Raw genomic sequence first — 11,787 nt, forward strand, 5'->3', positions numbered from 1 at the left:
GTCCCCCTCTGTGTCCACATGCATGTGTCTGTGTGTATGCATGTAGTCCCCCTCTGTGTCCACATGCGCGTGTCTGTGTGTATGCATGTATATCCTACCTACGAGAGAGAGCACTGCATGTGTTTGGTAACAAACTCTTTTCTATCTGCTTCCATGTTAACAATTAAGATCAAATATCATATTTATAATAATAAAATATATTAATCATATAGTAAATATAGGAACTTATAGAAATCAAATATTTTGTACCTCAGGTGGTGGCAATCTGATAGTATAGACTTCTATACTCAGACAAACTTGTGTTTCTGTTACATTGATGTCTAATACTGAAAAAGAATTAACCATAAGTTTTCTGGAGTTAGTATTCCATCCTATCAAATAAAGCATTTATAGTAACAACATTACTTTATAAATCAGTGTATATCTTAAGAACAATTTTTTATACATACAGTGGAGTTTGAATAATGAAACATAGGTTTGGCAGTCTATAAATTACACTTCTATGACAAAGATTTAAAACAATATGGATATGTGTGGGAGGGAGGTCCTACAACAGGATAACAGTAAGAAAAATAATACCTCCTACAGTTTAAAGGACACTCACTAAATAGTTGCTGCTAATCTGGCATCTATTACTAAACTTCAGTGAGCTCTCACACCAGGCTGCATAAGGAAAGCAGTGCTGACACGTCATAAGCATGGCATCTGAAGGGAGCTCTGGGAACTTCGGGGGACTGGCCACATTATTTCTTGGGCTGTGGGACAGTGAGGAGGAGGCTGCATTTACTTCGTAAAACTTTTGTGAGTATATACTTACAATTTCTGAGTTTTATCTAAGTATATTACATTTACACAAATAAAGACAATCTTCTAACAGGAACCCAAGAAATTTGCTCTTCTAAATTGTTGTCTTGCTGCTCTAGCAAGATATCATGCTAGTGTAATGAAGCTAAATTTAAGTAACAAACTGATTCATACAGAGTGAGAGCAGAGTGACTGCTACTGTCTAACTGAAACACAAAACCAGGGCCAGACAGGACACACTTAACAGGATAGGCTACTCTCTGCACTAGTTGTGGATTACAGATAGGATCTGAAAAGAATATTCAACGATGGGAACCTGACGTGTCTGATTTAATGCCTGCTGGAGGCTCATGATCTCCACCCCATTGCTACCTCAGCGTTCCTATATAGGGGCCAAGCTATCTTCAGTGCAACTATGCAACAATCAAATAATTAGACTGGATGTTACAATACAATCTGTCTTTAGGATTAGTCATGTCCCTTTAGAGAATATTTTCAGGATAAAAATAAAATTCTAATAAAAATAAGCTTTAACATAAGAAATACAATTTTGATAATATAACTTAGGAAATATTCAAATACTTGCAGAATTAAAGATCTTCACAATCATTTTCTTAAGAAGAGAAATTAAAATACACCTTTTCTTTCAATTAAGTGAATTTTTTTCCTCAAGTAGGTAAATATATATTTTGAATGAGAAGTAACTTCCTGGGTGAAATTCTGATTATAATTATGTGTTAGTACTTTCTGACACAGTAATCATCAATAATGTAACACCCTAAAATGGGTTTTTAAACAACTGTTAATCATATTAATGTTTTGTCTATTGTTTTATACATTTTTACTTACCAACTGCACTTTGCTTTCCCATATTAGAAAGAAAATCTCTTCCTTAAAAAATTAATAGGATATACCACATTATTATAATACTGAAGTAATCATTATTGGTAAATATAACCATTTGAAGAAAAAGTATCAAAGCTATAAAAATTATAAAACAAATATATAATGACAGCTCATAGAAAATAGAATCATTCAAAAAGTAACTTCATTGAAAAGAACCAAGATGCTCAATACTTAATTTAAAAAGTTATGTCTTTCTATAAAATACTTAGAAAACCATCAGACTTCAGTAAAAATTCAGGATAGCCCTTTAGGTCCAACAATACTGACATTCTGGGTTTATTTTAACAAATCCTTCATAACATATTTATTCTTAAGTATCAACTATTAAATAATAAAAGCATTTTAAAGCACCATAAATAGGCCTCTGTATATTATCCCCATGAAAGAAGATTATTGTGGGCTTGTCTGAGAATGTTTAGAGTTGGAGCTAAAACTCTTCTCTAAAAATAAGAATCCTTGAAATAAAAGCCAGAGGTACACTAGAAGTGACCTAGCTCAGAAAGACCCAATGATTGGCAAACACATAGTCACCTTGTACCAACAGATGACCTGTCCTATTCCAGGCTGGAGCGAGTCTAGCCATGAGTGAGTACGATAGGCAGTTTTGAAGAATTGCAGGAGTTACTCTTTGTGGAGCTTTCATCTAAACATCAAAGAAAAGGTGGGCAAATTGAGAAACTTGCTATGTATCTATAAACTCAGGTAATGTCTGCAGGTTCAGATTAACATCCAATAAACTAAGCAATTCTAGATTAAATTTACAGTTGTTCCTACAGCTAGCACTGTTTAGTTATATGGCTAAAGAATGGCTTACTCAGTTTGAAGCTAACACCGTGGCAATGCTATCTGACCAATTTCCTGCGTATGCTTAAGCCTCAACTCAAGAGCTGTACTGAGCATTCAATCATGTATCCTTCTCCACACAGAGGGACTCAAGCAAAAGTGATATTGGGGTTTACTTCACTTTGTTCTCTGTAGTTTAACATTAGAAATGGCTCAGTACAAAAGCACACATGCAACCAAACACATATCTATTTATCCAAAATTAATCTTTAATATTAAGGCTTTTGTTGCTAATTCCCAAGTAATAGGAGTCAGATTTATCCTCCCACTTGAAGCCGCAAAAAAAATCTGGACAAGCTTTTTGAAAGAATGGTTCATCAAATACTGGACATTGTGGAAGAATTATTTTCCATAGGAGAGGGGATGAACAAGCTGAGCCCTATTTTGTTGGGTTTTCCTGTGCAGATGGTAACACTCCCATCACTCCCACTGGCTTATTGTATAAAGTGTCTCCAGGCTGTAGCCATGGAAGAAGCAGTCTAAGAGAGTCTGCTAGCCTCTGAGAATTGAAGAGATAGAGCTGAGGGTCCACAGGGAGCCAAAGGAGTTAGGAAGTGCTGGAGAAGTCTCTGCTCAGCTCTGCAGACCAGCCCAGTGCTCCCCGAGAAAGGATTAGCACACATAAGGGAATTGCTGATGGTTAGAATGAAAGCCAAAGTTGTTTGCTATATAATCATAGAGTAAAATCCAGAAAAATTCTATTGGAATCTGTAATAAAGACAAGCAGAAAAGTGAGAGAACCAAGAACTGTCCTCCAGTATTAATCACTGGGAAATCCACAGTTGCAGAGATTTCAATACCTTGATCCCAGTAATTGACACAAACAGAGAACAACAAGAATTTAGTAGATTTATCATTATCAAGCAATGAGATGCATTTAACATTTATAGATTACTTAATACAATAAGACCGGAATATATATTCTTGTCAAAATGACAAAGGACATTTACTAAAGCTATCATAAATTATAACCTTATCTCAGAATTTTTTAAAGCTTTATGCAATATCTTTTTAAGCAATAACAGAATGAGAAATCAGCAGCATAAAGATATCTGGGAAAGCGCCATTTGGAAACCCCAGAGCCTATTTGTAACAGGTGTTAGGAGGTCAAAGGGACTACTCAGAGAATAGTCACAGCTCTAACATGTCTATGTCAGAAAAGAATGACTTCTCAACTCTATGTCTATGTCAGAAAAGAATGACTTCTCAACTTGGGTACATCAGTGATTCACTTTAAGAAGAAGAAAGGAAATACTATAAACTAAAAGCAAAAAAAAAAAAAAAAAAAAAAAAAAAAAAAAAAAAAAAAAAAAAAAAAAAAAAAAGTCAATGAAATACAAAGTGGTAAAACAATTGAGAAGAATCAATGAAACCAAGCCCTGGTTGAGGTTTGATCATTTGCTAGCTCTGGTGAAGTGTGGGAGGCCAAGACCTGGAGTCTGCACTTAGCCCCTGGACCCTGCCCTAAGTTATTTCTGATTGGTAAATAGAGACACCAACAGCCAATTGCTGGGCAGAAGAGACTAAGTGGGGTTTAGGTTTCCCAGGCTTGGGGTTGGAGAGGAATGACAAAGGAGAAGAAGGTGGTGAATGGAGGAAAGAAGCTGCCATGGGCTAGGAGGAGGAAGGAGAAGCTGCCATGGGTTAGGTGAGCCATAAAAGCATGGCCTGAGGGCCGGCCAATTGGAGAAATAACTCGGAGTTACTGATAGGGAAGTAGATTCCAGCAGCATGGAGGGTAGGCAGCTGCCCAGTTCTTGTTTTGCATAAGGGTTATTGTAAATACAAAGGCTGTGAGTATGTCTTTCATCCAAGAATTAAAATGTCTAAGGGAGTAGAAACCCCAGGCCAGGATTAAAGTAATTTCCCATCAGTGACTATTAACTCTCTAGGTAGACTGATCAGAGCGAAAGAAAAAGAAAACAAAAGAAAAGAAAAAATCAAAAGATCACACATATAACCAATGCTAAAAGTCATAAAGGATACATCATGTCAGATTTTATAACAAAAGAAAATAAGACACTACCAAAGCAATTCTGAAAGCTTAGATGAAAACTAAATCCTTAAAATAAATAACTTAATATTCCTACTTCCTGTTAAAATAAAATTGCAGTTAAACATTTTAGAATCTAAATTTCAGATAGCCCTTTGGATGAGTTTCACAAAACATTTAGGGAAGAAATAATAAAATTAGACATGACTTCTTCTAAAAAAGTTTTCTTGTTTGTATTTTTATTTTTTTGAGACAAGGTTTTTCTGGGCCTTGGCTGTCCTGGAATTCACTCTGTAGATCAGACTAGCCTCTGCTACTCAAGTACTGGGATTAAAGGAATGTGCCACCATGCCCGGCCAGAAATAGGATTTTATGGAAGGGGGTGGGATTTGCTTTTCACTAGATGGTCCCTGAGGTCAGGTACCTTAACTGACCCACAGCTGTGATGGATAATGCTGTCAAACTGACTGACTTGACAAGTACTGAAAGGACGAAGAAGCACTCTTCTGGGTGTGTCTGCAAGGATTTCAGAGAGAACTGACTGAGGGGTGGTGCAGTGCCATCCCCACAGGCTGCCATTGAAACCCAGGAACGAGTAGAAAGCCAGAGAGTGCAGGCCTTCTCTCTCTCCTCCCACCCGGGGGACAGGGACAAGCAGCAGCTCTCTCAGCTTCTTCACCTTCCCACCACAGTGCACGCAGCCCTCTGAAGCTGTGATGGACTGACTGCTCAACCCCCACACCAACTTTCTATCTTTAAAGAAGCTTACCACTAGTAGAACACAATCTATAATTCTATTTCTCTATATATCAGTTATGTAATTGTGGCAATAATGCCTCTCAGAATTTCACCTGTTTTCCTGTCTAAAAATTCAGAAAAAACATTAATTTCTCTCTTTTCTCCATAAATGTGCACAAAATAATTGTTTGGAAAAATCTTGATCTTTTCCCATGGCTGACAAGAACTTGTGAAAAAGATACTTCAGATTTTGTTTGTTGACTGAGCTGGTTAGGCTTTGGCTATTTATTTATTTTTGGCTGCTCAACTAGGATATACTGGAGTCATCTGGAAAGAGGGAGCCTCGACTGAGAAAATGTCTTCATCAGATTGGTCTCTAGGCAAGTCTGTGGATCAGTATTGTTGTTGTTATTATTATTATTATTAATGATTGAAGTGGGAGGGCCAGCCCCCTGTGGGTGCTACCCCTGGGCAGGTGGTCCTGCGTTATGGAAGAAAGCAAGTTGAGTGAGCCATGTTGCAGGGCTGTAAGCAGAGCTCCTCATTGGTCTGTGCTTCAGCCCCTTCCTTGATTGCCTGCCTTGGCTTCCATTGATGAAGTACTGTGATATGAAAGCGTAAGACAGATAAGCCCTTTTCTCCCCTAAGCTGCTCTTTAGTCATGGTGTTTTATCATAGCAACAGAAAGCAAACTGGGACACTGATAAAAGAAGTAGAATATACAACCAATACAGCATCTATATTATTATTACTCTAAACACATACCTTAGCTCCATAGTTTTCAATATAGGCATTAAGTCTCCCAGATTTAAAAAATGGTATCTATAACAGAAAGTCTACATTTGTAAAAAGAACTTAACATAGACATAAAACAAAATATTGTTACATATCAAGATTTTTTTTAAGATTTATATATTATATTTACATGAGTACACTGTAGCTTTCTTTTTTTTTTTTTTTTAAGACATACCAGAAGAGGATATCACATCCTATTATAGATGGTTGTGAGCCACCATGTGGTTGCTGGGAATTGAACTCAGGATCTTTGGAAGAGCAGTCAGTGCTCTTAACTGCTGAACCATTTCTCCAGCCCCACATACAAAGATCTTACGCAAAATACAACAGAGGGCATAAATTCTGACTACCCTTCTATATTTCTATTCTCTATCCATTTGAAAGAAGAAACTGTGGTAACCACTATTTCCCTGAAGTAGGATCTGTGACAGATACATGGTCAAGGTGAAGTTGACTGATATTGACATAATCTCCAAGTCATATAAAGGAAAAAAAGAAAATAAATTTCACATAAGCAAAACTTAACCCCTTTTAAATATACAAGGCATGCTTAGACATGAATAACACATTCTGTCTAGACATGGACCTAAATAGAAGTTTAAATTAAAACTTCTAAACACATTAGGTCTAGACAAGGCCCTAAATAGACGTTTAAATTTAAAAATTTTAAAGAGTATTATTTAACTTAGTAGATATAGTTTTGGGAAATGGACAGGGTTTCTACCTGTCTTCTATACGTGGTTACACCCATAGATCAGCACCGACGCTTCTTCATGTGGTAGATGGTGACTAATACAGAGACGCACAGCTGGTCAGTGTGTAGACAGTAAGTGACTATGAAGTGCTCAGCCCTAAATGGGATAACTATATCATTCTCCCTACACGTAAGGCTCATGGGACATCATGAGGGAGTGGACAGACAGAGTTACCAAGAGGCAGAGTTCAGGGAGGACTGCTGTGGAATAGCTTCTTCTGGGTGTTATAGGGCCACTGGACTCACAAAGTCACAGCAGCTGTGTAGGCCTGCCTAAAATCAAGACAACCAGCATATCAGCACATGAGGTTCCACATATAGCTGAGAGGCTATTGAGTGATGGTTCCTAGGGAAGGGAGAATCTGCTTTCTTTAGGGGTGTGGTACCTGTTAGGTGACCATGTTGTAGATGAGTAGTCAGTGGATTGGTTTTCTTTTGGGGTGGGGGATATAAAGTTGGGAGGAGGAAAGGGTTACATCTGGAAGGATTCGAAGGGGAAAACTGAGGGAGAATGTGACAGAAATAGTGTGCATATATGATATTCTCTAAGAATAACAAAAAGTTGATTTACTGAGATGAGAAACTTAAGTGTAACTAAAATATTGATAAAAATGCATTAAAGCAAATTCTGTCTTAGATATTTTTAAATGTCTTTTTAAAGATTTATTTATTTATTATATTAAGTACACTGTAGCTGTCTTCAGACACACCAGAAGAGGGCATCAGATCTCATTACAGATGGTTGTAAGTCACCATGAGGTTGCTGGGATTTGAACTCAGGATCTCTGGAAGACCAGTCAATGCTCTTAACCACTGAGCCACTCTCTCCAGGCCCCTGTCTTAGATATTGTACTATAACGCATTCTGTTTATTAGTGGTCTCTACCTCAGCATTTATGTCAGATAAAGTTAAATATTTATTTAGAATCACAGCATATATTTAAACATCAGACATATCAGTTAGTGGGGTATTCACTCAAACTAAAATATTGGGTAGCTAATCCTTGTAAACCATCTCTAATTTCTGATGCCATGCTTGAATTATTGCTTACCAATACCGTTTCAAATAATCCGTAATACTAACCGACATCACTACCGAAATTTGGTTTAATATTCCAGGCACAGGTGCTGTAAGAATATCTTCATGCAGAAGCAGCAACTGCCTGTGGAGAAGAAATCCATTATGTTCAAACTGAACTTGTCTACTTCTATCCTTAGAGTAGTCTAAATTCTTCCTTCCTATCTATTTTGTTATTGTCAAAGGTCTCAGAGGTAATTTGTAGTAAGTATAACTAAATTACACCCATACAGGGAGGTTGCAGAATTCCTGGTGCGCTTGGGTGGATACCAAACAGGTTACATCCCCAGACCGCTTTCCTCACTCTGCCCTGAGCACTTTGTCCTGTTCAGGCATCTTACTGTGCAGTTTAGAATGCCTTTAACTTGAGATCCTCATCTCTTAGCCTCGAGACTGCTAGAATCATAGGTATGCTCTGTTACATCCAGCTCACTCCTAGAAATCTTAAAGGTTTTATTCTTTAAATTTATATTTAAAGACATTTATTTAAATACATAATCTTGTCTTGAGTCCTTCGAGTACCTCAATTAAAGGAACTAATAATTGTGAGTCCTTAATAATCAGGCTTCAGCTGAGCTGTTCCTTAAAGATTATCTTGGATCAGATATTACAAGATAATTCTTAGAGAAATATTATCCATTATCATGTTTTGGTATGAAAATTATATTAGTTGTTTAGTATCTTTAAGTGCCTTTGGGGAGCCTGACTTAATTCATGAAATTAAGTCTTATAGAAAATTAAAATTTATTTTTGTTTTATGTGCATTAGTGTTTTGCCTCCATGTAGGTCCCTGTGAAAATGTTGGATCCTGTAGAAGTGGAGTTACAGACACTTGTGAGCTTACATGTGGGTACTGGGAATTGAACCCAGGTCCTCTGATGGAGCTGCCAATGCTCTCAAATGCTGAGCCATCTCTCCAGCCCCAAGAATTAAAGAAGAAAAATTAAAGCACACACGATGTCACAAATATAAAAGCTCAACAGCAAGGTATCTATCTCAAGTATTTTAAGTCTCTCTTCAAATCCAACATACCTGGGTTCTTTGCTTTCAAAGTGTATATATATACTTAATAAATATTTAGAAGGAAAACCTTCTAAAATAGCAATAATGGGGTTTTTTAAAGTTTAAAAGCTTAGGTAGAAAACATATGTTTTCACCTGCACATCTTTATCTGAGCACTCCTAATGTCTATTTCTGCCACCCTGCTACTCAATATTATGTGGACAGTGCAGAGTTTGTGTAAATCTGGAAGGATGATGAAGAACAGGGACTGCAGCCTGGACTCATTCATATTTTCTTCTTAACTATGTTTCAGGAACCAGACCTTCAAAAACAAATGATGGTAAAGAGTGCATAAACAGTTTTATCCATAAGGCTTCAATATTCATTCAGCAGGTAACATTTGATATCATGTTAGAGTAAGAAAATAAAAAATAAATTAGTAAACTTTAGCCACAAAAGCATCACCATTTCAACTCCATGGTATTCTCACCATTTCTAACCACTTGTATTTAGCACAGTTTTATTGAGATATTACTCACCTGCAACTATCCAGTTAGTGTAAAGTCGTATGCTTTTTCTTTACTATATTCATGGAGTTATGCACCATGCAATAAATTAGAACACTTTCATCACTCCCCCAAGATTCTAAATCTTCAGTTCTACAACACAAGTTGAATGGTTAATTTAAATACAAATAATAATAATTTTAAAATCCCTAATTTGTTTTTGTTTTTTGTTTTTTTTGTTTTTTTTGTTTTTGTTTTTTTTTTTGTTTTTGTTTTTTTGTTTTTTTTGTTTTTTTGAGACAGGGTTTCTCTGAGTAGCCCTGGCTGTCCTGGAACTCACTTTGTAGACTAGGCTGGCCTCGAACTCAGAAATCCACCTGCCTCTGCCTCCCAAGTGCTGGGATTAAAGGCGTATGCCACCACCGCCCAGCTAAATCCCTAATTTGTTAAATGCCTAAGTCTTTTCTAGGTATTTGCCATATTGTGTTTAATAATTTTATTCTACTGATCCTAGCTATCCTTAAAGTTTTATTTTCAGAAAAACAAAATCTTTCCTCTCACATAATTTAAGTATAAAATCATATAACCAAGACCTCTACCATTTTAGATTCTCTCTATAAACTACTTCAAGGTTAGACAATATATTATTCTTTTATTTTACATGAAAGAAAGTGTTTGCCAGAATCTCTAACTGTTCAGTATATTTCATTTCCAACAGTTACTTGGCTTCAAACCTCTACTTGGGGAGCCTTTTAACTGCTAAGTCACATTCTGCCTTTGTCGTGTGTGCATCTTGCATCTCACAAAATTGGGATGTAAATGCAGAGCCGGCTAAGGACGGTCAACTACCATGAGGTGCCCATATACACCAGTGGGAGGTAACCTGGATTACAGAACTCTAAACTTAACACAAACAGAAATGATTAGCCCCAGAGTCTGATGTGTGGGTGGGACTCTAGTCTGATGTCTCTAACCAAAAGCCTTTGTTTTCACTGGAGGGATGCAGAGCATGGCCTTTGACTCGAACACGTCCAGCTCCCTTAAAACCACAGAGGGAAGCACGTGAAATTTTCTTCAGTGATATTTCAGTGCTGCATTCATTTATGCTTCCCACGGGCCCTCGGAATAACTCCCGGCCCCACACTCTCGGTGACAGGCAGTGTCTCCAACGCCTTAAAGGAAATTTAAAAGGGTGATTCTGGGAGCGTCTAAGGCTTTTTAAAAATCGAAACGCCTGAGTGTTATGAGGGTAATTAATAATCTCCTGGCCCTAAAGCTAGCCCTAAACAAAAAGAGCTCGCTCTGTCCAACCCCAGGGACTTGGGTGCGGTCCTCAGAGGGGCTCCCTTTCCTAAGCACCAGGCTTACGTAATTTAAATATAACGACATATAACCAAGAGCTCTGCTATTTTAGAGTCTCTCTATAAACCACTCCAAGGTTAAAGGATATATATATATATATATTACTACAAATATATATATATATATATATATTACTACATAATATATATATTTAATTTATTTTACGGCCTCCCTCCCAGAAGGCGAGGGAGGATTATTATTATTGTTATTGTTATTATTATTATTTTACGGCCTCCCTCCAGGAGGCGAGGGGGGCCAGGCCGGCATCACACCCTGCTCCCTCTAAGGCCGCCGCCGGCCCTCCCCGTACCTCAGCCTGTGGGCACTCCGTCCTGTCCTCAGCTCTGTCCTGCAGCTTGTGCGCTATCAGGATGCTCTGTGCTCCGGTCCAGCCTCGCGCTCCAGTCAGAACCTGCTCTCCTCAGACAGCTCCCGCCAAGTCCCACGCGCTCCAAATCCCAGCGGGCCTTGCGCTCGCTCGGGTCTGGCCTCTCCCATCAGGCCCTGCGCTCCACGCTCCTGGGAAGTCCTCCGCTCCCTTTCGGCTCCCTGGTCCCAGCCGTGTTTCTGACCTTCCTGCTCTCCTCCTGTCACGTGTCCGGCTCCTGCCAGGACAGTGGCGGCGCGCCAGGGTCCGCACTGGGGTCAGGCCCCAGCGGCTAGGCCTTCACAAGGCCCAGGCAGCGCCTACCCGCGTCACTGCCCGGCCTAGCCGAGGCCTCTTGTCAGAATTAGCCGTTATCAACTCTCTGCTCGCATCGGGCCTTGTGCTCCCACCAGGTCTAGAGCTCCCTGAGGCCCCGCGCTTATCCAGGCCTTATTATGGCCCTTGGCAGTTGCACCAGCGCGTTTCTTGTTCCCAGCATGCCCTCTGTTGACAGCAAGCCACAATGGCGGTACTTCTGTGCCTTCTCAGCGTAGGGAGCAGTTTGTTTCATGGCCTGCCGTGCCAACAGGTCCCAAGTCCTACTGTCTGATACATGCAGAGCATGTTCTTTTTTTTTTTT

At 38.7% G+C, this 11,787-nt stretch overlaps 1 protein-coding gene across 4 annotated transcripts in view; it reads right to left on the reverse strand.

The window, feature by feature from the left end:
- Positions 1-11,607, reverse strand: part of CUNH18orf63 (chromosome unknown C18orf63 homolog) — a 41,021-nt gene extending 29,414 nt beyond the window's left edge. The window contains exons 1-8 of one of the 4 annotated variants that reach the window (XM_031366189.1): positions 11,091-11,607; positions 9,452-9,571; positions 9,068-9,234; positions 7,917-7,995; positions 6,050-6,106; positions 2,242-2,353; positions 1,654-1,695; positions 250-326 (exon numbers count right to left, since the gene is read on the reverse strand). In XM_031366189.1, the coding sequence (XP_031222049.1) occupies positions 250-326; positions 1,654-1,695; positions 2,242-2,353; positions 6,050-6,106; positions 7,917-7,995; positions 9,068-9,201 (501 nt within the window). In that variant the 5' untranslated portion in view covers positions 9,202-9,234; positions 9,452-9,571; positions 11,091-11,607. The remainder of the gene's footprint in view (positions 1-249; positions 327-1,653; positions 1,696-2,241; positions 2,354-6,049; positions 6,107-7,916; positions 7,996-9,067; positions 9,235-9,451; positions 9,572-11,090) is intronic. The other 3 variants (XM_031366188.1, XM_031366191.1, XM_031366190.1) reach the window with 3 other exon arrangements.
- Between the last annotated feature and the right edge of the window lie 180 nt (positions 11,608-11,787).

The sequence above is a fragment of the Mastomys coucha genome, unplaced genomic scaffold (genome assembly GCF_008632895.1).
Source record: "Mastomys coucha isolate ucsf_1 unplaced genomic scaffold, UCSF_Mcou_1 pScaffold13, whole genome shotgun sequence".
NCBI classification, from domain to species: domain Eukaryota; kingdom Metazoa; phylum Chordata; class Mammalia; order Rodentia; family Muridae; genus Mastomys; species Mastomys coucha.